This window comes from Podarcis filfolensis (genome assembly GCF_964270895.1).
Source record: "Podarcis filfolensis genome assembly, chromosome: 2".
In the NCBI taxonomy this organism is placed as follows: Eukaryota; Metazoa; Chordata; class Lepidosauria; order Squamata; family Lacertidae; genus Podarcis; species Podarcis filfolensis.
In genome coordinates, this window is record NC_139605.1 from 19,547,400 (window position 1) to 19,574,955 (window position 27,556).

General features: G+C 47.6%; 1 protein-coding gene across 1 annotated transcript; it reads left to right on the top strand.

Annotated features, from left to right (window-relative positions):
* Nucleotides 1-851: 851 nt before the first annotated feature.
* LOC310758132 (copine-8-like) lies at nt 852-27,556 on the top strand (the record flags this gene model as incomplete). Its single annotated transcript, XM_083604066.1, has 5 exons — nt 852-1,550; nt 16,192-16,232; nt 23,733-23,779; nt 25,666-25,769; nt 27,457-27,556. Exons 1-5 carry the CDS (start codon nt 1,474-1,476, stop codon nt 27,554-27,556), a joined length of 369 nt encoding a protein of 122 aa, XP_083460192.1. The 5' UTR covers nt 852-1,473.

Sequence of the window (27,556 nt, forward strand, 5' to 3'; positions counted from 1 at the left end):
CATCAAACCATCAGCCCAGGGCTCATCAATGCACTTGCACCTGTTCTCTATCTCTTTCAGTCCTCTTTCTCCTCTTAATGTTGCTGATACAGTTTTCCCAAAACTTGTGGTAGGGTTGGATGGGCCAAAATGGCAAACTGTGTGTTTTTATTGGGGGGGGGGGGAGAGAGAATACTTCCAAAACAACACTGCTTTTCCCTGTAATCTACAGCACTTGAAAGCATGACTGGTTGAGCTCATTTCTGTCCTATGGGTGAGGGTGGAAGTGCTCAAAAGAACGAGACATCAACTTGTAGGACTGCCTGCCTCTCCCAGCAATCTAAGAAAGCTTCAGAAAAGGGTGGATAAATAAAATGGGGGGGATATAATGTTGCCTTTTCTATGTTTGGCTGGGGCTCCCCTCTTGAAACCTGCAATAACGAAGCTAGGCGCCCCCCACCCCACCCCACCCCACAAACCCTTCAAACGAACTCTGGATCTTGGGCGTATCAGGCTTCGGATTTCAATCAGTTTGTACACCCTGGAAATTAACCCCTCTGAACTCAGTGAAACTTGGCTCCTGAGCAAACCAGAAAGGGGAAATGCGACGTTTTGCACCCCGTTGCCAGACCGGTTCCGCGAAAAGGCGCCTCCGCTCCGCCTAGGGAAAAAAAATCAACTCACTCCGATTAGCTTGGAGCTGCGCAACCTCTCTCTCCAGCTTGGTCGCAGAGGCGAACAAGTTTCAACTTCCCCTTACACAATCGTTCTCGTATTTTTATTTTAACTTTTTTTTTTTTTTGCGGGGATGGTGCCCCAATCCCCGCCACCCCCTCGCGGCGCTGGGCGAGCGCTTCAAGGCAGGACCCGGGGTCGCGCCGCGCCGCTCCTCCGCCTTCCTCTCCCGGTCTATAAATAGCCCAACCCACGCATCGGAACAGCGGCGGAGCTTTCAAACTGGCCCGCTTTACTGAGAGCCGGGGAACCGGGAGAGAGAGATCCAGAGAGATCTATCCCGGTCCCATCTCCTTTCTGGCTCCCATCTGGGCGGAGCCGCAAGAAAAAGGGCGCCTAGGGAGGGTGCGAGGGGCGACCCGCTGAAAAGCCGACAAGGAAGCGAGGATCGGCTTGGACAGCCCTGCGCGCCTTGGGAAAGGCAGCCGCGGTCGGGTTGGATTTCAGCACCTCGGACAGCTCCCCGCGCCTCTCCGACGGGCGCCGGCGCCTGAGCGCGAAGGGCGCCCCCTGGGGGCGGGCAAAGGCGGGAAGCAGGAAGGGCGGGAGAGTGGGGAGCCCGCCCTGCCCTACAGCGGTCCCTCCCCACCCCACCCCCCAACATACACACGTGCTGCCACCTGGAGCGGGAGCGGACGCGGCTAGACGGAGCGAGCCAGAGCGGCGATCGAAGGAGCCTCCTGCGCTCCGGTGCTTCCGGCTGCCCGCCCCATGGAGCGCGCCCCGCTTCGCCCCTAGCGCGACTGGAGCCCGGCGGGGATGGCGTCTCCCGGAGATCTGGAGTCCGCGCCCTCCAGGGTGCCGGCCACCAAGGTGGAAATCACCGTCTCCTGCAGGTGAGAGGGGTGGGCGGCGGGGAAGGCGGGCAGGGAGGGAGGCAAGGAAGGAGGAAGCGCCCCCGAAAATCCGACCCGCTCGCCCCGTTATTACACCCCGCGCGTGGATCGGGTACATCCCTTCTCGTCTCAGGGCTTACAGCACTTCGGGGAGGGAAACCTGACGGAGAGAGAAACGCCTCCCCGCTTGCGAGCCCTGCAGGACGCGCGTGGATTTGTCCCGATGTAAACAGTGCCCGGGAAGCGCCCGGGGTGGGCGCACGCTTGTGCAAAAAAGTGCACCACGATTGTCCAACAGTGTGTGAGGGGGGTGGGGGTAACTAGGAGCCTAGCGTGCAAGTCATGTTGCTATACAATTTGTACATCTCAGGAGCCCAGTGAATTGGTGTGGGTGTGTGTACAGTTTTGTGCGTGCAACCCTGGGCACAACGAGGGCGCATGAATCTGTTTGTGTGTATATATGTGTGCATGCCGTAGTCAAGTGTTACACATGTCATTTACCTGTGTGTATGTGTATGTGTATGTGCGTGTGTGCATGCAACGCTTAGGCTCAGCATGTGTGGTTCTGTTTGCAGCCTTCACAGATTTCCCCCCGGCTGTATGTGCTCTTTCAGGTCAGCAATTGTGTTCCATTCACATATTGCAGTGAGCGTGGAGGTGCCCATATGCATTTGGTACATTCAGCATGTCAGCAGCCGGCGTATGTTTGTATCACCCTTGGAGAGTGCTTTTCAAACATGATGTTCTTGCTCCTTCCTTTGCAATATCGTTCGTGTTTCGTCTTGGTGCTTGAATGGACCCAATCTCCATATAAGTTTAATCGACATCTAAATGTGCGTAGCACACGTTTTACACTGGAGTCATTGTGTAAGTGCAGTGTGCTTGAATCACAGGTTTGGAACATGCCTGGAGTTTCTCTTGGGTCTAGCTGCTTGCCCTAACAAAATACCTGGAAAGGGAGGGTGTTCATTACTGGACAATTACTCACCTTTTAGGACTTCACCTTATTATTATTTTCCCCCTGGCTAGTTTGTTTCTGATTAAGCTTAGCTTGATATTACCACGTACAGGTTCCTTAAAACTCATCCTCACAGCAAAACTCTGGATTTGGTCGCAACACGAAATCCGGTACTTTGGGCAGAATCCCAACATCCTCTTAGCAAAAGAAGCAGGTTTCTGGTCCTCGTGAAGGATGTGCAAAGCTGTTGCTGGTTGCTCCTGCAAGCCTGGAACATAGAGAGATACTAGGTGGGGCTTCTGGTGGTCTGGAGATAAGAGTTTGTTCCTCCTTAAAGCTCTACTGCTCAAGAAGATAGGAGTGGAGTTCACCCCTGGCACTCTGCTCTTACATATCTAATTCTCTTTTCTCCCTTCATTTTAAATTTCTGTTTCCCTTACCCTTATTTCGATACCCAACACAGAAACTCCAAACCACAAATTTGGGCCGAAAACATGTTCAGAGAGATTCAAGCCTACTTATTAACGGTGCTTGTTTTGGGTAAACTTGCCCGATTTATTCTGATGATCGGAATGCAAGTTTTGCTTCTGGTTGCAGAATTTGAAACCTGTGTAATAAATACAGTGCTGTATTTTAGACCTATGGAGTGTATGCAGATAAGGTATCTGGGAAACATGTTTCCTCCTCCTCCCTTTCCTGTGGGCAGAGTGTTGGGAGGATGGGTGCAAGGGTAGCTAGAAGGGTGGAGGGGAACCTGGGCTGCAGGGAGAAGGCCTGCGCACCGCAGCAATGCCTGTAAGCCAATCAATCCAAGCCCCTGGAGGCTGTGTTTAAAAATAGACCTGAATGGACAGAGAAAATAAGCCTTCCTCCTGTCAGGCAGAGGAGAGTGGTTACCACAGGCGATAAGCATCACCCACTTGGAGAAGAGCAGAAATCTATGTCCCACGGTGAACAGAAGGGATCTCTCTCTCCGCAGCGAGACGCTGGGCTGTGTTGCTGAGAAAGACGCCAAGTCTGCTCGGGGCCAAGGCATGAAGCCGAGGGTGCCGTGCTAAGGAGGGTAGCTCCTCCGAAATCTGAGCCGCGATGGTGGAATGGAGCCTCCGTGTTTAGCAGCAGTAGGCTGCTGAGCCCAGTAGTGATGTATGGAAGTGAGAGATGGACCATAAAGGAGGCCAATCGACAAAGAATAGTTGCTTTTGAATTATGGTGCTGGAGGAGACTCTTGATAGTCCCATGGACTGCAAGAAGATCCATTCTGAAGGAAATCAGCCCCGAGTGCTCACTGGAAGGACAGATCCTGAAGCTGAGGCTCCAATACTTTGGCCACCTCATGAGAAGGGAAGACTCCCTGGAAAAGACCCTGATGTTGGGAAAGATGGAGGGCACAAGGAGAAGGGGACGACAGAGGACGAGATGGTTGGACAGTGTTCTTGAAGCTACCAGCATGAGTTTGACCAAACTGCGGGAGGCGGTGGAAGACAGGAGTGCCTGGCGTGCTCTGGTCCAGGGGGTCACGAAGTGTCGGACACGACTAAACGACTAAACAACAACAGGCTGCTGAGCCCCAGAGGGTGGAGACGAAGTACAGATATGGGCTCTCGCCTTTGTGCCCTGCTGGCATCCAGGTGGTCGCAGAATGCAGGACTCTACAGGCTTTTCGACCCATTTAGCCAGGCTCCTTTAACACAACACCAGACCTAGTTCATGGAGGGGAAATGTCTTTAAATGGTCCCCTCACCTGTTTCGTGGCTCAGTCTTGCTACCTGTGACTACAGGGCTGGAGATGGTGTGGCTCTCCAAAAGTTGACGGATAACAACACTCATCCTTTCCTGCCCTTTGGCTTTGCTGCAAGTCGAATCTCAGCAACTCCTGGAGGGCTACAGTTCCCCCACACTGATCTGACCTGTTGCCCTCAAAATATGTTTTTCTTCATGGTTCATTTGTGATGCTTGGGAGTTTGCATGCACCTTCCTGCTTCCCCCCACTGCCCCTTTCAGATTTCACCAGTTTCGGGTCAACGTGCATCTTCCTAGTTATTGATTCGTTAAGCTTCAGGTATGCTGTGCCACAATCAGCACCACATTCTACCCAGCTGAGCCTGGACTTTTGCTTCAGTCCTGGGAAGCAGTTAATGAAAAAGTCTGTTCACAAGAGCCAGTGTGGTGTAGTGGTTAAGAGCAGTGGACTCGTAATCTGGGGAACCGGGTTCGCATCCCCGCTCCTCCACATGCAGCTGCTGGGTGACCTTGGGCTAGTCACACTTCTCTGAAGTCTCTCAGCCCCACTCACCCCACAGAGTGTTTGTTGTGGGGGAGGAAGGGAAAGGAGAATGTTAGCCGCTTGGAGACTCCTTAAAGGGAGTGAAAGGCGGGATATCAAATCCAAACTCTTCTTCTTCATCATCTTCACCTCCTCCTACCTATCATATGTTTTTCTGTCGTGGTCAGAAGCACCAGGGGTGTAGATGGACCCCTCCATGTCCAAGGCAAAACCTCTGTCTGTGGCTCTCACCAAATTCTCTTCCCTTAGGACTTCCTGCACAGGATGGAGTTATATGGTCCTGACTGTAGCAGTTGTGGGTGGGTGTGGACCATGGCAGAATGCCAATTGGATCAGGTCTCACAGAGTGGTTGAACTACACAGGAAGGCAGGAAGCTGCTCTGTGATCCAGTACGTTTCCAAGCACAATTCAAAGTGCTGGTGTTGACATTTAAAGCCCTAAATGGCCTGTATACCTGAAGGAGCGTCTCCACCCCCATCGTTCAGCCGTCCTTCTGGCGGTTCCCTCACTGCGAGAAGCAAAGCTACAGGGAACCAGGCAGAGGGCCTTCTCGGTGGTGGCGCCCGCCCTGTGGAACGCCCTCCCACCAGATGTCAAAGAGATAAACAACTACCTGACATTTAGAAGACATCTGAGGGCAGCCCTGTTCAGGGAAGTTTTTAATGTGTGACATTTTAATGTATCTTTAATCTTTGTTGGAAGCCGCCCAGAGCGGCTGGGGAGGCCCAGCCAGATGGGCGGGGTACAAATAATAAATTATTATTATTATTATTATTATTATTATTATTATTATTATTATTATTATTATCATCATCATCATCATCATTATGATTATGATTATGATTATGATTATTATCCACCACCCAGCTCAGTATCTTCTACACTGGCAGGCAGTAGCTCCTCCATTGTTTCAGGAAGGAGGAATGGGATGGAACTGGGCACTTTTTTCCTGCATGGAAAACTGATTCTCTTCCACCGAGCTACAGTCCTAATCTGTCTTCTGTGGGTTTTTTTGCTTCATTTTGTGAAGACTTAGAACCGTAAAGTTGGAAGGGACCCCGAGGGGCATCTAGTCCAACCCCCTGGAATGCAGGAATATTTCGGGACTTGAACCCAGGACCCTGAGATTAAGAACCTCGTGCTCCACCGACTGAGCCATCCCAGCTGAAGCTCATACATGAGCTATTGTGCTTTTCAGGCTAGGACCTGTGAGGTGTGGGTTCAAATCCTGACAGCACATTTCCAGACCCTTCTGAAGAGAGGGGTCTTTTCTATCACCTGCTCTCGTCTGGTATTTATTTATTTTTAACATTGAGATCCTGCCATTCCTCCAAGAAGCTCAGTCTGGTGTGCCTGGTTCTACCGCTCCCCATTTTATCCCCAATAGAAGTTGATAAAAGGGGAGGCGGAATTAATATGAGTGATAACTGGGGTACCTACAATGATTGTGAGATTTTCCAGAAGGAGAGCCAAAAATGAGAAAAATTGAAGAGATTAAAGAATATACAGTGGAACCTCGGGTTACATACGCTTCAGGTTACAGACTCCGCTAACCCAGAAATCGTACCTCGGGTTAAGAACTTTGCTTCAGGATGAGAACAGAAATCACGTGGCAGCGGCACAGCAGCAGCAGGAGGCCCCTAAAGTGGTGCTTCAGGTTAAGAACGGACCTCCAGAATGAATTAAGTTCTTAACCTGAGGTACCACTATACATCGGACTGGCTAAACCAGGCATAGGCAAACTCCGGCCCTCCAGATGTTTGGGACTACAATTCCCATCATCCCTGACCATTGGTCCTGTTAGCTAGGAATGATGGGAATTGTAGTCCCAAAACATCTGGAGGGCCAAGTTTGGCCATGCCTGGGCGAAATTATCATCAGGCTGAGAAAGTGTTCCTGACCCAAAGTCACCCAGTGAGCTTCATGAATGAGTGAGGATTTGAACCCAGGTCTTCCAGGCCCATATGCAACACTCTAAAGCACTACACCATGCCAACTAAGGATGCCAGGGACTGAAGCTGGGAAGACCAGTGGGGTGAGGGGGGGTTGCAAGACAGTGGGGCTCTGGGAATATTTTCAGGGCAGGAGCAATTGCCTCCTGTGCTGGGGCACCTGGGTAATTGATAGTCTCCTGCCCTGGAAAGTGCATGAGGTGATAACAAGGCTTTGAAGTTGGTAGGTTGGTTTGAGAAAAGTAATCCAGAAGAAGATGGAAACTTGTTTCCTTTTCTTTGGTGGCATTCCAAGTACAATGTACTGTTGTTGTTTGTTGTGCAGCTTACCTGCATTGTCGGATATTTATTGTGGGTTTGGCAGTTAATATGAGTTCCTACCCCTAGAAATGTTTCACGACGTTACTGCCTGGGACCTTCTGCATGCAACCCTTTAATTTATTTATTTTATTGATCTCATTTTTTGGTAGGCATCCAACGGATCGCATATAGGGTTCGAATGATTTTTTTTAAAAAATGACAAGATCAGCAAAAAATACAAAAATCCAAAGCAGTTCCAAAACAATTGTACAATGAAAGGAAGCCGAAGACAACATACACTAAGCAGCAAACGATGCGAACTTTAAAAATTCAGAGCGCAAAGCAGACGCGTTATGTAAAACACATGAGCTCTGCCACTGAGAGCTGTGGTCCCTCCATTACAACCAAAGCAGAAATTGCAACTGGGCATCATAGGAGCATACACAGGATACAGAGAACTGTGTTAAAAGAAGGGGAAGCCAGCCCGTTACGATGCCAAGGAGGCAATAAAAGGTTTATTCAAAATTAAAATTAAAAATTTATACTTCGGTTTTATGTTGCAGTTCTCTCCTCCTGCCCACTTGTAGGTTATTAAACTATTGAGTTAGACACACTATTAATTGCAACCATTTAGGACAGACTCCTTCCCTGGGGGCACTTTCCCTTGCAGAATTGACACAGAGGTAGACGGAGGCAGCCGCTTAAACGTAAAGAAGAGTGCAGGATTGGACACGGACCTGCATAAGATGCGGCTGGTAACTTTACCCGCAGGTGCAAATTCAGAAATAATGACTATAATTCAAATTTGGAGTACGATACATCTTGCAGAGGGACGCGGGTGGCGCTGTGGGTAAAACCTCAGCACCTAGGACTTGCCGATCGTATGGTCGGCGGTTCGAATCCCCGCGGCGGGGTGAGCTCCCGTCGTTCGGTCCCAGCTCCTGCCCACCTAGCAGTTCGAAAGCACTCTTAAGTGTGGGAAGGTAAACGGTAAGGTAGGTAAGCGGGAAGGTAAACGGCGTTTCCGTGTGCTGCGCTGGTGCTGGCTCGCCAGAGCAGCTTCGTCACGCTGGCCACGTGACCCGGAAGTGTCTCCGGACAGCGCTGGCCCCCGGCCTCTTAAGCGAGATGGGCACGCAACCCCAGAGTCGGACACGACTGGCCCGTACGGGCAGGGGTACCTTTACCTTTACCTTACATCTTGCAGAAGCCAGCAGGGTGACTTGTCTGCTGCCGGGTGCTGCTGCAAAGGGTCAGCTTCAAATCCCCAACCCCTGCTCCCCCTTCTAGGGATTGTTCTCTTTAAAAGAAATAAAGAAAGATATCTGGACTGGATAGCTCTTTGTAAAAAATGTATTTAATCAATTTTTCGATACAAACATCAACCACAAAAGACACATACAACAAAAACCATAATAACAGTAATGACACAATTTGACGATTCAGATTTGGATACACTGATATACCTATAACTACACCTTTTTAAACAATATTTTCTCTCCTCCCTCTACTTCCCACCGCTTATCGCTTAAATATTCGTTCCAGACATCTTCATATTTATCCATTCTTATTTTGCATCAACATGCAGTTCGTTCGTATGTAGCTAATCTGTCCATATTATCAATCCATGTGCTTAATGGAATCTTTTTGCGGCTCTTCCAATTCATCAAAACAAGGGGTTTTTTTTTTGCTTCTAATAGCTCTGGACAGCTCTTGAAACAGAGGATTCTTTCAAATCGAGGGCTGGCCCCTGTAAAGTAGGGCACATAGAATTGTAGACTAGGAAGGGAGGATCATCTAGTCCAATGTTTCCCAAACTTTGGTCTCCAACTGTTTTTGGACTACAGTTCCCATCATCCCTGACCACTGGTCCTGCTAGCTAGGGATGTTGGGAGTTGTAGTCCAAAACCACCTGGAGACACTGATCTAGTTCCAACTCTCTGCATTGCAGGAATATGCCGCTGCCCCATATGGGGATCAAACCTACGACCTTGGTGTTATCAGCACCGTGCTCTAACCAACTGAGCTATCCAGTTGTTAGTCGCCAAGTAGAAACCTATCACGTAGTCCTTCTAGGACAAGCTTCCCTAACTTGCCCTCCAGCTGTCGTTGGACTGCATCGTCCCCAGCCATCATCCCTGACCATTGGCTATGCAGGTTGAGACTCATGGGCGCTGGAGTCTCACAACATTTGGAGGATCACAGAGTAGGAAAGGCTGTTGTAAGATCCCTGCAAGTACAGTGGTACCCCAGGTTAAGAACTTAATTCGTTCTGGAGGTGCGTTCTTAACCTGAAACTGTTCTTAACCTGAGGCACCACTTTAGCTAATGGGGCCTCCCGCTGCCGCCGCCACGCGATTTCTGTTCTCATCCTGAGGTAAAGTTCTTACCCCAAGGTACTATTTCTGGGTTAGTGGAGTCTGTAACCTGAAGCGTCTGTAACCCGAGGTACCACTGTAGTAAACAATGCCTCTGAATTTCAGCCACTTGCCATTTCCGTCTTCTTCCTCTGTGAGCAAAAAGGAAGTGGAACATCACATATTCCCAAAAATCTATTGGTTTTTGTTTCGTTTTGTTTTTTATTACTGGGTTGTTGTTTTTTGTCCTAATGAACGTAAAGTGTTAGGGTGAAAAATGTCCTGCCTGGGTTGGAATGAGGGGAATCGAACGAAAGCTGATCTAGAAAACCAGACAACATGATGTATAGCTCAGTCGGTAGAAGCATGAGACTGTTAATCTCAGGGTTGTGGATTCGAGTTCCACGTTGGACCAAAGGTTCCTGCATTCCAGGGGGTTGGACTAGATGACCCTCCTGGTCCCTTCCAACTCTATGATTCTGTAATTCTACAGTTAGGGCCATGGCTCAGCAGTACAGCATCTCAGTTAGGACTCAGAGAGAGAGAGAGACCCCTGGCCGAAGCCCCAGAGAAACACCTCCCATCAGACAATATTCAGCTATATGGATCAACAGTGTGTCTCAGTGTGTTCCTATACAGTAGAATTTGACTTGGGGTGGTAAAGCCATCTGTGCTGAGCTAGTTTTGTTGTTACGTTGTGGCTGTGCAGGACAGCTATGCTGAGGACAACCTTGGCTTGTCGACGGCTGCTGTGCCTCAGGTATTGGACCTGTCCTGTGCAGAAAGGTGTACTATCATCAAAAGGTTCTTATTTGATTCTGTAATAGCAACATATATAAAAAAAGGAAAAGAGCCTGGTTTCTGCCTGGCGCAGCCCATAATGAGAGAATTTGTGTTTCTGCTTCGTTTAGCAGCAGACGAAACTCCTTTGACAGCCCTGTGTCTACAGGCAGAAGTTGTTTTGGGGAAAGCGTCCGTAGATTAACTTGATCAGGGCTGCTGTTAAGGAGCACACAGGGGCCAGGGAAGGCAGTCAGGGTGGCCACGAAGCAGGCTTGAGTTGCACGTAATCGGATTGGAAGCGATGCTTGCAATCTCCAGGGGATTCCCCCTCGCCTTGCTTCATGCTACCCATCTTCTGTATCTTGGGCCCAAAGTGCAGAATGCTGTAGAAGATGAAGCAGCAGCAGCAGCACAGATACAGAGCAGCAAGAAAGCAAAATCCAGCAAAGAGGCTGATGTCACAAATTATTACGATCACTTTATTTATTATCATTTTGATTTATTAACCACCTTTCGCCATAAGGTCCCAGGGCGGGTCGCAGCAGTTTTTGCAGCGCCAGCTTCCTTAAACCCTCTGAAAGCTTATTCCACAATAAGCTCACTAGTCCTTTTTTGCAGGCAGAATTCAAACGCGTGCAGATAAATTTAGGTCTGTGCAACTAAAGTGAATTATAGCACCCGGTCACCCAAGCACAAGAAAAGCACTTAAAACAACAGCAACCAGACTTTTTGCCGTTTAGAAAGTGACTGGAAGTCTGCTGAAAATTGTGGATGAATTAATGAATTAATGAGGCGAGAGGTGTAATTCCCCGGGGATGAATGCAGAATGAACGTTCACCGTCGTGTAACTTCCCCGCATACCAATTGGAACAAAAACTCAATAAAGACCGGATTTAACCTCTGTGGGTGTTTTGTACAAGCAAATCAGGAAGAATGCTATCCCGGAGGAGCTTTTAAGGGGATACAGCTCTCCAGTTATTTTGATGGAGGAGCCCCTCATTTTGTGCAGGGCTTCTTTAGACCAAAATAGACACGATACTAGGTTATCGGAAGTTTTAGTCTCTTACAGGGATAAGGAAGGAGTGCTGTGACACATTAACAAATTTGTTGAGGCATCATAAGGTTTTACGGATCGCGCTCTGTTTCATCAGCTGCATGTAGCATTATACGGTGTTGTGCGGTGTTGTAAACAGTGAGGTCAGGAGGGAAAGACATGCACGAAAGTACCGACTGTGATCATTGGATCATTAGCAGTGGCCATTGAAACCCCCACAAAAGATACACAGATGTTGTATTGTTGGAAAGCCAATAATAGGCAACTCCCCCTTTGACTGGGCTTAACCGTCCAGGGGTCCTTTAAATTTGCCTTTACATTCTGAGGCTCCGTGCATTTAAGTGAAATCACGTATACTGGGAACACCGTTGAAAAAGCTTCCAAACACCCTCCAAACCTCCTTTCTCAAACTCCAGCTCTCCTCAGACCTCAAAGGACAGTGCAAAGGCTACTAAGGACTGCACTTGCAAAGAATTGCTAGAGACTGTTTTCGCACTTCTGGATTTATGGTGATGGTCGTGTGCATGTTCATATGTGCCTTGAATGTGCATAAATAGGGAGTTGCCTGCAGTACATTTTTTTATTATTATTAATCATCTGTTGTGCCAATTCAGTCCACACACGACAGCACTGAACCTCTTTGATGAAGAGCGATCAGTTTCCCTCTTCTATACAACCCCTAAAGATGTAGGAGGGCTGTCCCCCCCCCCTCGGTGTGGACCACCAGGGGTGCATCTCCCCAGAGAAGGGGTGGTCTGCGTGCAGCCTGCAAGGGATGAACTACAACTCCCATGATCCATGACGGTTGGCCATGCTGGCTGGGGTGAACGACAGCTGCTGCCCGGCCACATTTGCAGGGCGAGGGGCCACAAGTTTCTCAACCCTTCCCTTGAGGGTTCCTCTCACACAGCCCTGGCTCTTGGCTTTACCCAGGAAGGGCTAAAAATGCTTCCTGTTCAGGCTGGGCCTGGGGTGTGAGAGATGTCCTCCCCAACCGAGTTTCACCTGATGGCTACCTATTGCCTAGCTATGAGAAAATGACGAATCAAGCGTGATGCATTTAAAGCAGTATCACGCCCCTTTAAACAGTCATGGCCTCCCGCAAAGAATCCTGGGGCGTGTAGTTTGTTAAGTAGGCTGAGAGTTGTTAAGAGGCCCCTGTTCCCCTCCCAGAGCCACAATTCCCAGAATCCCCTGGGTTAAAAAAAAAAGGTAAAGGACCCCTGGACGGTTAAGTCCAGTCAAAGGTGACTGGGGTTGCGGCGCTCATCTCGCTTCCAGGCCAAGGGAGCTGGTGTTTGTCCACAGACAGCTTTCCAGGTCATGTGGCCAGCAGAACTAAACCACTACTGGCACAACAAGACCGTTTCCCTTCCCACCGCAGTGGTACCTATTTATCTACTTGCACTGGTATGCTTTCGAACTGCTGGGTTGGCAGGAGCTGGGATAGAGCAATGGGAATTCACCCCGTCGCGGGGATTCAAACCGCCGCCTTCCGATCGGCAAGTCCAAGAGGCTCAGTGGTTTAGACCACAGCGCCACCTGTTCCAGTAATTCCCTGGGAAGAGGGAATGACTGCTAAGCCACCCTAGTGCAGATGGTGCCTCCCACAGCTGCCCCGCTGGAATGATTGAAATGAATGGGGGCTGCTGCTCAGTGCAGCATCGCCAGCGCTAGCCCAGCGTTGATATCCAGCTTCTTAGGCTGTCCTTCTGTGGGAGGCCAAAGCATCTGCCCTAACGCTCCGTAACAGCATGCCAATTTAGTACATGTTGGGGGCTGAGGGGGAGACGAATGTTGCCCTGAGAGCAGGCCGGACGCACTCAGCATTGAAAGCCTCCCGACTTCTGTTCCATGGAAACCTCAGATCTGTACTCAGAATGAATTATGCAACTTGGGTACATCTGCATATATCCAGTTTGGCTACATAATTCATTCGGTTTCTAAGATTAACAGTTTCAAAGAATGGGAAAGTGTTCGGCAAGGGCAGGGGTGGCAGAGAGAGCAAGGAGATGAGAGGATCGCTCGGGGGGGGGGGGAAAGGCATGAAAGAGAGATGTACTCAGTGGCGTAGCGTGGGGGGTGCAGGGGGGGCCGGCCGCACCGGGCGCAACATCTGGGGGTTAGGGTTAGGGGGCGCAAATCCACGGGTTAGGGGGCGCAAATCCACGGGTTAGGGGGCGCAAATTACTTGCCTTGCCCCGGGTGCTGACAACCCATGCTACGCCACTGGATGTACTCCCTGCCCCACTGCGATTGTTTTGGCCTTGCTGCCTCCCCCCGGTGCACACCTGGTTTGTCAAACTGCACCACACCACAGCCAAGGGTTTCCAATCTTTTCTAACCAACGATGGGCACTAGCATCCTGCTTCTTCTTCTTCTTCTTTTAAAATGAAAGAGTTCGCAAGCTCCGTATTAAATGTGTGATTCTGTGTAAGTAAGCCCACAATCTACTCAGGGGTTACGTTCCGGGGATCGTGCCTAAAGCAAAAAATCACATATAATCACTTTGGGTTCAGTGGTGGGTGGGATTGCCAAAGCCTTTCCCCCACCCCCCGGACGTCCACCGCTTTCCTGCCCCCGTATTATTTCTTTCTGGGATGCGGCTGGCGCTGTGGTTTAAGCCACTGAGCCTCTTGGGCTTGCCGATCGGAAGGTCGACGGTTCGAATCTGCACAATGGGGTGAGCTCCCATTGCTCTGTCCCAGCTCCTGCTAACCTAGCAGTTCGAAAGCACACCAGTGCAAGTAGATAAATAGGTACAGCTGTGGTGGGAAGGTAAACAACATTTCCGTGTGCTCTGGTTTCTGTCACTGTGTTCCGTTGCACCAGAAGCGGTTTAGTCCTCCTGGCCACATGACCCAGAAGCTGTGGACAAACGCCATCTCCCTCGGCCTGAAAGAGAGATGAGAGCCGCAACCCCACAGCCACCTTTGACTGGACTTAACTGTCCAGGGGTCCTTTACCTTTTACCTATTCTCTTTCTTTCTACATTTTTTGCCAAGCCCGCGAAGCTGTATTCACACAAGTTAAATGTGCATAAGTTGCAGGCTTACTGTAGTGAAAAACAAGGATTTGCCTAGCTCAGAGGGGGAGCATGACCAACTCTGCTGACCCACAGACAGGGAAAGAAAGCAATCCAGGAAAATGTTAACTTCTGTTTGGCTTGAACGTTCATATTTGTCCGTCACCTCAGAGATGCAGGAACGTGGGTGGCGCTGTGGGTTAAACCACAGAGCCTAGGACTTGCCGATCAGAAGGTTGATGGTTCAAATCCCCACGACGGGGTGAGCTCCCGTTGCTCAATCCCTGCTCCTGCCAACCTAGCAGTTCAAAAGCACGTCAAAGTGCAAGTAGATAAATAGGTACCGCTCCAGTGGGAAGGTAAATGGCATTTCCGTGCACTGCTCTGGTTCGCCAGAAGCGGCTTAGTCATGCTGGCCACATGACCTGGAAGCTGTACGCCGGCTTCCTTGGCCAATAAAGCGAGATGAGCACCGCAACCCCAGAGTCGGCCATGACTGGACCTAATGGTCAGGGGTCCCTTTACCTTTACCTTTATGCATTATTACCTAAAATCCTGCCACCTGACCTCTACAACCACCCCACTTGGTTTGTATTGATTTTGATTAATTTAAGGGGGCAGCTGTCCCCTGCCCTCCCCTCTTGACTACGCCCATGTCCTAAGACCCCTGCACATGTTCAAACTAGTCTTCCTTCTTGACTAGAAACTTAAGGAAGCTTTGCTTATACTATTTTCAGGGGGGATATATAAAAAAAACCCTGAATAATTACAGTAATGAAGAAGATAATTGATTAGCTGGAAGCTTGCCAAACATAGGGAGTTGCCTTGGATTGGGACAGGCCACTTGTCCATCCAGCTCAGGCAGTATTACCAACACTGGCTGGCAGCCACAGCAGCCTCCCGAATGGTATACTTCTGTGACCAAGGGAGAGATTTAAATGTCCGTTGCTTATTCAAGTTGTTTGCAGAGTTCTGGGCTGAATACAGAACTGCTGGGTTTTCTCACCCAGTTGGAGTCAGATCTGTGACAATAGCCTGGCAATCGTGACTGTTAATTGTACTTAAACCTCAGTTGAAGTGTCCTAGCAACAGAGGGGAAGGGATTCTGCATCCAATAAGGGCACAAGGTCTCGCCATGAGGGGGGCCTGTAAGTAGACTCACCTTGCCCCCTCATCTTCCTTGTTTTCATTCTCAGGTCTACTGCTCAGAAATTCCTCCCCGATGATTTTCTTGGGGGCAGAGAGGGTTGTGAATTGGCTCTTTCCTCCTCTCTCCAGCACGAAGCTGCGACTGACTACAGATTTGATTGCCTCTTTTAATGATCTTAATTCAGATGCATTAATAAAGCTAACAACACAAGAGAAGGGAAGCGGCTGAGAACGGTCAAGGTGACTTTGCTGTTGGGGGAAACGGAAGGGAAGGGAACAAATCCTAGGCTTATAACTTTGATCCTTAAGCCCTGCCTGCACCATTGCATATTTGAAGCCGTATTATGAACAGTCGCAGCTTCCCCCAAAGAATCCTGGGAGCTGTAGTTTGGTTAGGGTGCTGAGAGTTCTTGGGAGACCCCTCGTCTCCTCACAGAACTACGATTCCCAGAGTCCCTTGCAGAGAATTGAGAGGAACTTTTAGCAACTCTCTGCACCCTTAACATGCCACATTTCCCATGATTCCTTGTGGGGGAGCCATGATTGTTTAAAGTGGTATGATACTGTTTTAGAAGCATAGTATAGATGGGACCTCTCTCTCTCTCTCTCTCTCTCTCTCTCTCTCTCTCTCTCTCTCTCTCACACACACACACACACCACACCACTTCACTTCACTTCACTTCACTTCACTTCACTTCACTTTCCGGCCTTTCTCTTATTTCCAAACTCACATTCTTATCTTTCTTTCTACCCCTTTGCTTATCGATCTCCCCAGGAACCTGTTGGACATGGATACTTTCTCCAAGTCTGATCCTGGTAAGTGTGCCAAGCTGTCGATATTTGGTGAGGAGGTGGGGGTGGGGCAGGCAGTATGTCACTGTCCTTCGTGGGAGGTGAGGAATCTGGTCGAAAAGCCAAAAGAAGATTTGTCAAGTAGGTTGGCTGCTATAATACCATCTGCTTCACCACCTGGGCAGCACGGAGGGCAGGAAGATCTTCCGGTCCACCTCAAAGCGCTACTGAAGTGAAGTCAAATAATGGCAGTGCTTACAAAACAATTAAAGCATTTGCAATAGCCATAAAATCTTCCTTGTTTATCGCACTACGAGAAAGCAGGAAATTGGCTTGAACCTTAGAAACGGCCACCATGAAGGTGAAAGGGGCACTGCCCCACCAACCTTCAGCCTGCCCTCAACCAACCCCACCTGCCTGCTTTCATATTCACAGCCAATCAGGGGGCGGCTGTGCCTGCCGTTGGCTCTGGCTCCCCCTACTGGTGGCCTCCCTGCCTTCCGCCCAACCAGCCCCCACTGGTCCCCAGCGACCAATAGATGCTGCCCGATTAAATCTCGCCACTGCTGAAAATGGATTCTAACGCCTTCACATCTGTCATGGAGCTTTTTCCTAATATAGCTAATGGGGAAAACCTTGTTCTGATCAGAATTAATCCTCCTCCAATGGACAATGGGTAGACAGGCAGACAGCTCATTATGCCTGCAAGCCTGGAACATTTCTCATGCCGTGAGGTTCCCCCCATTGCTTAAATGCCAACTTCCCGTCTCTTGTCTACAAGAGCTGAGGCTGCAATCTTTCATGGCACTCACCTGGGAATGGGTTCCATTGAACTCAGTGGGGATTACTCATGAGTAGACATGTAGCAGATGTGTCCTATAAAATAGGAAACCTTTCTTATCACTTGAAGCCACTGGTTAGAGTCCTACCCTCCGGAGCAGGAGAAAACAAGCATGCTCCATCTTCCATCTGACAGCCCTTGAGATGTCTGAAGATGGATATCACCTCTCCTCTTAGTCCTCTCTTTTCCAGGCTAAACACACCCAACTCCTTCAATTGTTCCTCATAAGGCTTGGTTTCCAGACCCTCCCTTGATCATCTTGATCGCCCTCCTCTGCACATGTTCCAGCTTGTCAACATCCTTCTTAAATTGTGCTACCAGAGCTTGACACAGTCTTCCAAGTGTGGTCTGACCAAGGCAGAATAGAGTGGTACTCATATTTCCCTTGATCTGGACACTAGGCTTCTGATGATGTAGCCTAGAATAGCATTAGCCTTTTCTGCCGTTTCATCACACTGTTGACTCATGTTAAGCCTGTGGTCCACCAAGACCCTTGGGACCTTTTCACATGTACTACTAGTAAGCTATGGGACGCGAGTGGCACTGTGGGTTAAACCACAGAGCCTAGGACTTGCCGATCAGAAGGTCGGAGGTTCGAATCCCCGCGACGGGGTGAGCTCCCATTGCTCAGTCCCAGCTCCTGCCAACCTGGCAGTTTGAAAGCACATCAAAGTGCAAGTAGATAAGTAGGTACTGCTCTGGCGGGAAGGTAAATGGCGTTTCCGTGCGCTGCTCTGGTTCGCCAGAAGCGGCTTAGTCATGCTGGCCACATGACCCGGAAGCTGTACGCCGGCTCCCTCGGCCAATAAAGAGAGATGAGCGCCGCAACCCCAGAGTCGGCCACGACTGGACCTAATGGTCAGGGGTCCCTTTACCTTTACCTGCGCCTAGGAAGCACGGGTCCAATCGGTTTCCCACTTGTCTCGTGCTTTCTAAGTCGTGCTTTTGTTCAGCTGGGGTGCCCAAGAGTGCCGTTCCGGCACCTCTCAGATGTGCATCATAGCGGGCCAGTATCACGGTGCTTTAAATGTATGGCATGAATATGTAGCCTAGGTTTCCTTGAACTGAGTCGGGCTTAGTTCTGGGACACAATGTAGAAACATATCCTGAAGAAATGTGGGAAGGAACTCAACGGAAAGATGGGAGGAAGCAAGTGAGAAGCTGCAGTTTGTTTAACGTGGAATTATCCAGCTGTAGAGACCAGCTCATGTACCTGCTTGTGCGGCAACAGCGGCCTACATAATCTCTCAGCAGATTTGAGGCCCCAGAGACAGGATTCAGACATACACAGACACATACACACACAGAGAGAGAGAGGCTGTCTCAGAGGAGACATTCTGGTGAATGTCTAAAAGGGGCATCCAATTACAGAGAGTCTCTCTCTGCTGGTGGCTGAACCACAGAAAGCCCAGGTGTCCCTTTTAAGTGGGATCAGCCTCATAATGACCGCGAGACGAGCAGAGACTTTTGGCAAGGGCTTCTTTCGAAGGGCACTTCCAGAACCGTCACGTGGGATTCAGTCACATGGCAGCGGATTCAGGCCGCGCTGTTAGTTGACTGGGTCGCCTTGCAAAACAAAGCCGATTCCTCAAAACGGCGGACTTTTTTTGTGTGTGATAAGGAGCTTGATGGGAAAATGCACTAGGAAAGTGTGGCGTGATGCTCACTTTGCCACAACATCATCTAACCTCCCTGCAAGCAAATCAGAAACAAATGCTCAGTAAACAGGTCACCTAGAAACGCCCAATATTTTAAAACATTAGGGGCTCAAGGAGGGATGACTCCAGGTGTTGTGGGACGCTACAGTTGTGGTGAAGTTAACAACACTGACACATATCTAAAAAGGACTTTTTAAATAGACTCCTTTTTTTTTTAAAGGCTTCTAGTTAATTACACGGGGAGGAATAACCTATTCAGTAGCTAGAATGTGAATTTTCTGCATTCACTGTGTGGACAATGTGTTCCTGAAATGACCTAGTTACATTTTATTTTATCAGCTGTTGTACATGAATATAAAATCAACAATGCTTACATAAAATCCTTTCTACGAACGTGTGCCTTCTTAATGATCTTCATAAGCCGCTCTGGGAGCCTTTTTGGCTGAAGACTGAGTTTAAAAGGCTTTAATGTTTTTTAATGTAAATATTCTTGCTAAATATTTGGCTGCTTAACTTTGAATCAACGTGAAATAATCAGTCTGCCTAGGTTGTTTTTACTCCCCTCATTTTGTGCCTCTTTTGTTTTCAACGGGGTCATCTCACTTCCTCCCCAGCCAGCTATATGGCCCTGTGACCCCCCCCCCCATACCTCACAGTCCTTGAAGAGGTTTACTCCCAGCCAAAATGCCCACTTCCCTCACAACAGCTATATTGATTGTAAACATTCCATGACCTCAGAATGTTTGTGAACGTCCCATTGCATCAACAGCAAGGGAACTCCTTTTAGCCAGTGAACCAGATCCAGTTGTGGGCTACATTTGGCAAGGGGACTGGGCTGGGCTTGGCACTTGGCAATCGCCTGCTGTAGTAAAATGTTCAGTGAATCCAGCCCCTAGGTGTAGCGGTGCAGCTTGCATTAAACACAGCTTCAGTTTGGTGCCAAAGGCAAGTCGCGCTGGCAAAGGCCAGCCACTCTGCTGTGGTCGGATACACTAGGGAGCTCCTCTTTGCAGGAGTTCCTGGCTGGATCGGATGTTTGCTAAAAGCAGCGCTGCTTTTAGCAGACTTCCGATGCCGTCGGAAGCTCCCAAGTGCATCCAATCCCAGCAGAGCGGTTTGCCAAGTTTAAATTTTATTTATTTATTTCATAAAAGGTATGCCCTGCTTGATTGCAAACACACACACACACACAAACACACATACCATGCCTTAGAGCATCAAATGTCAGCTGCGCTTGCAAAGGACGGGCCTGGAATGTACTCTTTAGTCTCCCTGATCTTCCTTTGCAGGTGAGTGGCAGGTGCGTGTGGCCAGGAGGAAACAGCCCCAGGGACCTCTGGCAGGCTTCTTTGGGCCTGGAGGCCAGAGGTTCCCGTGACTGCATCACATCATTGCAGCCTGAGCATGTCGATGTGGAACATAGCACAACATTCACTGAACTAAGACAGCTTTTCCCAGACGCATGCTGCGGTACATGGCAATCTTCCTGTTGTCCAGACTGACAGGTGGCCCTGCCATTATGTAAAGCAAAGTCAGATGCTGGGTTGTTCCTAGCCAGCCCTGCAAAAACCTCAGGCACAATAGAGAATGTTGTCTTGTGGCCAGTGCCAAAGTAAGATTACGCTGCCATTCCGGAAAATGGTGGACGCTTTCCTTCACTGGAGGTTTCTAAACAGACGTTGGATCTGTCAGGAATTATTTAGCTGTGATTCCACCACAGCAGAACTACATGACCCTTGGGATCCCTTCCATCTCTACAGTTTTAGGATTCTGTTACTCTGTGTATATGGACCAGGAGAAGGCCCCATCATGTCTTTTGCCTCAGGAAGTCAGTTTTGCAACCATAAAACCATTGACTTGCCAGGGACCTTGGTAGGTCCTCCAGTTCAACTACAACCCCATAGTAGTACTGTTTTAAGGTTTTTATACAGTGGCATTTGACAACCATGGTAACTTGACAAAATCTACCTGATATGTTCCATTTGTTGGTGATGCAGTCATGTAAAGATTGACTTGATACATACATGAGTACAGATGTTTTGGTCACAGATAACTGATTGGAAAATATTGCAGATGTGGTCTGGATCCAAGGAGAGTATTGTTAGGCTATTTTAAAAAGCTGGATTCGGAGCAGGAGGCTGGATACATTTGCTATCCATTAATGACTTCAAAAATCTAAAAGTCTGACATTCAGCAGGAATTGAGATAACTTAAGTTATACACTGAGGCTGATACCCAGCTAAGATGCTCATTTACAAAAGTCAGTCGATTTCAATGGGTTTACTCTGCATACGACTAATATCAGATATAACTCCGAGAAATTCTGTTGATCAGTGATCTGGCATTTAAAACTGTCCTTTTAAAAGTTCAGAAATGGCAAAACCATTCAGAGAAGATGGGTATGATAGCGTTCAGCATTTGAGCTGAAATATTAATCTCACTGAATTTAATTGTGTTGACATATTGGATCAGGTGATGGTAATGGATTGGCCAAGATGGATAAACGTTAAGGCAGGATATGGCACTGTAATATTAAATCTTTGCCTTGATATTAATTGTGATTGCTATACATATAATATTTATCGTATGATTCATTAGGCCGCTTTTGTCATAACCCATGTGTAGTTTTGATACATTTCCCAATAAAGCAATGGCGACAAGATGCATAGACACGTTATTAAAAGAATGCTGTCACTGCTTTGTCTAATTCATGATATCGCAGAGCGGTTTCGGGCTAAATTGCAAAAGCAGCTCATGGAGAGTTTGCTTCGCCTGATCTTAAATGCCAATCTCATTGTTTAGGAAATCTCTGTGATGAAGGTGCAAGCTAGGACTGTCAACAGATTAAAAGATATTGTAGCTGATGGATGATCAATAACATATAAACAGACATCACAGCAGGTTCTGCTCCTGCAGTAGAAACCTGGCTTCCTCTCAGCATCACAAATGAAAGGAGAGTTGCACAACAGACCAGTAACTCAAAGGCTGTCTTGTCCATCACTCTTCCTCCTTGCCTCATGCTTCAAACAGGCTGCTGACATTTTTTTAAAGTGCCATGCACACCTTTACCTAGCTATAGTTAATGCTTGCCTTGTTTTTAATTACTGAAACTATTTTAAAAGAACTGCAAACTGCTTCAGAAAGAGAGGGTTTGTGACGTCACCAGTGCCAGCCGGTTAGTACTCAGTACAGTGGTACCTTGGTTCTCAAACTTAATCCGTCTGGAAGTCCGTTCCAAAACCAAAGTGTTCTAAAACCAATGCGTGCTTTCCCATAGAAAGTAATGCAAAATGGATTAATCCGTTCCAGACTTTTAAAAACAACCACTAAAACAGCAATATAACATGAATTTTACTATCTAACAAGACCGTTGATCCATTAAATGAAGGCAATAAACAATGTACTGCAGTCACGCAATCAATCACTGAACTGGGTTCCACACAGTCACACAAACAACAAAAAAGAGCCGCAAAAAACAGACAGACCTAAGCGCAAGTGTGGCACTCAAAACGGAAGCATAACACTCAAGACGGAGCACGTTCAGCTTCCGAAAAAAGTTTGCAAACCGGAACACTTACTTCCGGGTTTGCAGCGTTTGGGTTCCAAGTTGTTTGAGAACCAAGGTACCGCTGTACTCAGTGAACATAGGAAAAGTTGCTGTATCCCAGGTCAGACTATCTGGTGACGGGCAGCATCTCTCTCAAGTGTCTTTTCCGGGCTCACTTGCAAATGCTAGGGAGTGAATCTGAGAGCTTTGCATGTGACCAAGTCAGATCTGCCACTGAACTACGGACATTGATGTTGGAGCATTAAAACTCCAATATTGCCTAGTATTGTATTTGCAGCTGGCACCCATTGTCTGTTCTTAATTTAGCTTATAAAACAGAAAACCTCCTGCAGAACAGTGGGAAATTATTATTAATTAATTTACATATAGCTTAATGCCACGACAGGCATCTAAGCAGTTTACAAATATAAAAAAAACAACTTACACTGGCACTAAAATATAAACATCCATAATTAAAACACATAATGAAAAATAATAATCCTTACAACAAACCTAGCAATTGTGTAATCAAAACTTAAGCTGTGCATGCCAGCTATTTTTTTTAAAGAAATATTTATTGAAGATTTACAAAAACAAATATACAAAAACACATAATAAAAGAAAAAATAAAAATAAAAATACAACATATAAACACACAGAAAAAATAAGAAAAATTAAAAACAATTCCATTTTTCATAACTTAAAACTCATTTGCTTGTTTCTTTGACCTCCTCACACCTCCCCTTCTTGTATTCCCATTTAAATAATCAAATCAGCAAATCCTTACCCTCTTTCATTTATCTTAACTCTATAACTTAACATTTTATAACTCTGTATTTTCATCCATTATCAATTCATTTTTGCATATTCTTATTAACTTTGTTGCTAATACCACTTATTTCCAATCCAACATCATTTTAATTATGTTTTTACCTATTTATAACCCTTTTTCCATATTCTCTTAGAGCATTACAGCTGGAAACCACTTAATTTCTATCCAACATCATTCTAACATCCATTAATTTTACAATATTTCTGTAGATAGTCTTTAAATTTCTTCCAATCTTCTTCCACCGACTCTTCTCCCTGGTCTCGGATTCTGCCAGTCATTTCTGCCAATCCCATATAGTCCATCACCTTCATCTGCCATTCTTCCAAAGTGGGTAGATCTTGTGTCTTCCAATACTTTGCAATGAGTATTCTGCATGCCAGCTATTTAAGGCACATCCCTGCCCAAATAAAATCCTGGGGACCGCAACACACCTACAATTCCCAGCACCCTTAACAAACTACAGTTCCTGTGACTCTTTGAAGGGAAGGTGTGCTTTAAATATAGGGTGCCTACAAAACCTTTGGCTGCAAAAGGTGCCTTGGGAGTATGACATGGAAAACACAAGCGCATGTGTAAAACTGCAATTGTACGGAATAAGATTTCTTTTTCTGCTCTGAATGTGTTCTTCTGACATCTCTCCTTGCAGTTGTGATTCTTTACATCCAAGGAACGGCGGACAAGGAATGGCGAGAGGTGAGCAGCTGCAGGAACGCACACACACACACACACACACACACCCTTCTGCTTCCAGCTCACCTGTTACATCAAACTGGGAAAGGACTCTTCTTGCAGGATATGGGCCCTGCCGCAATTTACCAGCACAGACCCTCATTGGTCAAACCTGCTGGGCAGTCAGCCAATGAGCTGCTTGCTGCCTTGTTTAGGGAAGCTGTTAATGTTTGATGTATTACAGTATTTTAATATATTTTTTTGGAAGCCGCCCAGAGTGGCTGGGGAGGCCCAGCCAGATGGGCGGGGTATAAATAATAAATTATTATAATATTATTATTATTCCCTTCCTCTGTCAGGTCCAATCCACATGGTCACCATCAGCTGTACTTGGCAGGTACTAGGGTTGTATCCAGGAGATATGAACTCTGACTCTGAAGTCCCCCTGTGCAGTGGGTGGCGTGGCGAATGCAGTCTGTGCTTGCCGGTAGATTTACTTTAGAGTCTAGACTTGATGGGTCTTCCATCCCCCCGCCCTGTTTAGAATGAGAACATCCTACTTGCTTCAAAATGTGGTAGCTGGTAGGCCAGCCCTGCTGAGTTTCTCACCCTGGGGCCTGGTTCTCCAGCCCACATCCTGCCCAGGAAACAAGCTTCCTTGGCGCTCGGGGGGCAAATGGCTCCCCCACAGCTGCCGCTTCCACCGAACCTCGACTTTTTGTGGTGGAACAGCCTTGCTTTGGCCAGAGGTATGTGGCTCTTCTAGGCTGGGGTGAGAAACCTGTTGGCTTCTAGATCACTGGTGAGTCAGGACCCATCATTGGGTCATGTATAGACCGAAGTTAGTGAAGTGTGGGTGGGTTCCCACGAGGCAAGACACAGTGATAACAGCAAGAACCTTTATTGAACTACGTAACTGGGAAAGAGAGGCAAAACAACGGCTTATATACATTTCTGAAAGCCACACGTGATTGGCTGTCTAAACTTCCAAACTGCGAATCACGTCTCAAGAGTTCTAGGGCCAATGGCAGAGGCCCAAATCCTGAAATGTTCTGTGATTGGACAACATGTATCGAATCAGGAGCTCAGAATCCTTAGTCCAGACTCAAGCTCAGACCACTGAATACATAACAGTTGGGGCTTGGCAGCAGGACCGTCGCCATACGAAAGTATGTTTAGAAAAATAAGCAAATGGGTGTTTGGGTTAAAGGCAGTTCCCGGATCTGAAAATGAAAGACTGTTTCTATTCCTGGACTACAACTCCCATCATCCCTGACCATTGGTCATGCTGGCTGGGGCTGACCAACACCACCTGGCAAGGCCACAGACTCGCCACCCTTGATCTAAGCTTTGGATTGGGAGGGTTAGTGAGTCAACTACCCAAGAGCCCTGCCAGTCCTGTCCTCCATGCAAACATACAAGGATTGAGTATACAGTGGTACCTCGAGTTAAGTACTTAATTCGTTCCGGAGGTCCGTTCTTAACCTGAAACTGTTCTTAACCTGAAGCACCACTTTAACTAATGGGGCCTCCTGCTGCCGCCGGGCCGCCGCAGCACTGTTCTCATCCTGAAGCAAAGTTCTTAACCTGAAGCACTATTTCTAGGTTAGCCGAGTCTGTAACCTGAAGCGTATGTAACCTGAAGCGTATGTAACCCGAGGTACCACTGTACACCTAACATGCAAAGTGCGTGGCTTCCCCCAAGGAATCCTGGGAACTGCAGTTTACCCCACCGCAATGCTACAATTCCCAGCACCTGCAACACACCAGTTTCCAGGATTATTTCCTCCCCCAGGAGGGTGCTTTAAAGGTGTGGTGTGTTCACAGTTCATATATGCAAGGGGTTGCTACTGCCACCTCTTTAACCTTCTGCATTTCTCCTTCTGTTTTTTCTTACCTCCCTGTCCCAGTTTGGTCGCACAGAGGTGATCGACAACACGCTGAACCCAGAGTTTGTCCGGAAATTTGTGCTTGACTATTACTTTGAGGAGAAGCAGAACCTTCGTTTTGATGTGTGAGTCGCTTCTGGTCCTCTCCCCGACTTTGTGCCCCTGCCCTGACCCCCTTTTCTCTTACCACCCCTCTGCTTGCTTGATTCCTGGTTCTCTTTTCATAGAACCATAGAATGGTGGAGTTGGAAGGGACCTGGGGGTCATCTAGTCCAACCCCCCTAAATTAAGGCTCAAACCCAAAACCCTGAGATTAAGAGGCTCATTGCCAGGGGCATCGCTGGATCCTTAAAAGACTTTTGGCACAAGCCCATAACAACTGGGGCTCCATCCCTGGCACAGCTGAAACTTTAGATTCACTTTCAAAGGGAAAGCCATCCTGCAAGCCAAACTTTTTTTTAAATTTAGGTTTTAAGAGGGGAGAAAGGAAGGAGATCCGGGGTTCGATGCAAAAGGGTAGGGCTCAGCTCCCATGGTCCACATCTGACAATGCCCCTGGCTTCTACATTCCTGTCTCAGATTGCAGTGCTGAGGCCTGCTTTCAAACCCTATTCCAAATCAGGCCTTGAATATGTTCCAAGGCTGGATTTAGGTTTGATGAGGCCCTAAGCGACTGAAGGTAATGGGGCCCTTTATATGTCCAGCTGCCCTTTGTTGCTGGTTTTTTGTGTGTTGAATACCGTATTTTTTGCTCTATAAGACTCACTTTTCCCCTCCTAAAAAGTAAGGGGAAATGTGTGTGTGTCTTATGGAGCGAATGCAGGCGCAGCTATCCCAGACGCCAGAACAGCAAGAGGGATTGCTGCTTTCACTGCGCAGTGATCCCTCTTGCTGTTCTGGCTTCTGAGATTCAGAATATTTTTTTCTTGTATTCCTCCTCCAAAAACTAGGTGCGTCTTGTGGTCTTGTGCGTCTTATAGAGCGAAAAAAAACGGTATGTGCTATATGGTAATTTATGGACCTAATAGGTATCTAAAGCCATTTGCGCATAACAAAATATGTATTTTATCAAAGTAATTGTTGAACTCAAATACAATGAAGAAGTATAATAGTAGTGTAATACAATTAAGAAGTATATGAATAGTGAAATAATTATTAAGCTCTAACTGTATGTAGGTTTTATTTTATTAGTTTTTTATCTTATATTTTGGAAATGTACATCCAGGTTTTTTTCCTTTAATTTTTTTTTGGGGGCCCCCAATGTTAGACATTTTCCATATCTGCTATTGGGTCCCTGGAGCACAGATTCACACGAAGTGGCAACCAACCTTGCAGGATTTAACAGGATTTATTTGAAATGCATATGCAGGACAAAGGCACAGCTCGCAATCTGCACACCCAGTCAGGGTGCGCCCACTTTTTATACATTTGCAGAATACAATACCACCTGATTTCTGGGTAATCGAAAGTTATAGCAACTTCCTATGTCCTTACATGGGCTTGCCCCCCCCTTCCTGCAACCTCCCGCCTCCCTGCATGGCCCCTGCAACACCACGGCCATGTGCATTCTTGAGTCTGCTTATCTCTTTACAACCTTGAATAATAAACATTTGAGCCTGTTCCATCAACGCCAGCCTTGTTCTCCTGACGGACCTCTCCTTTCTCAGAAAGGCCGTTGGGGGGGGGGTTTCTTATGGCCCTACACTAAGAGAGTGGAGCCCTAAGCTATAGCTTGTTCAGCTTATATGTAAATCCGGCACTGATATGTTCTAACACCAAGACAGTAATGCACTTTCTCTGTGCTTTTCCCAGCTACAATGTGGACTCCAAGACTAGCAACCTTCCCAAAAGCGTGAGTACATACATCCCTAAATACGTCTGCAAAGGGGTTTGCTGCAGAGATGGGACCTAG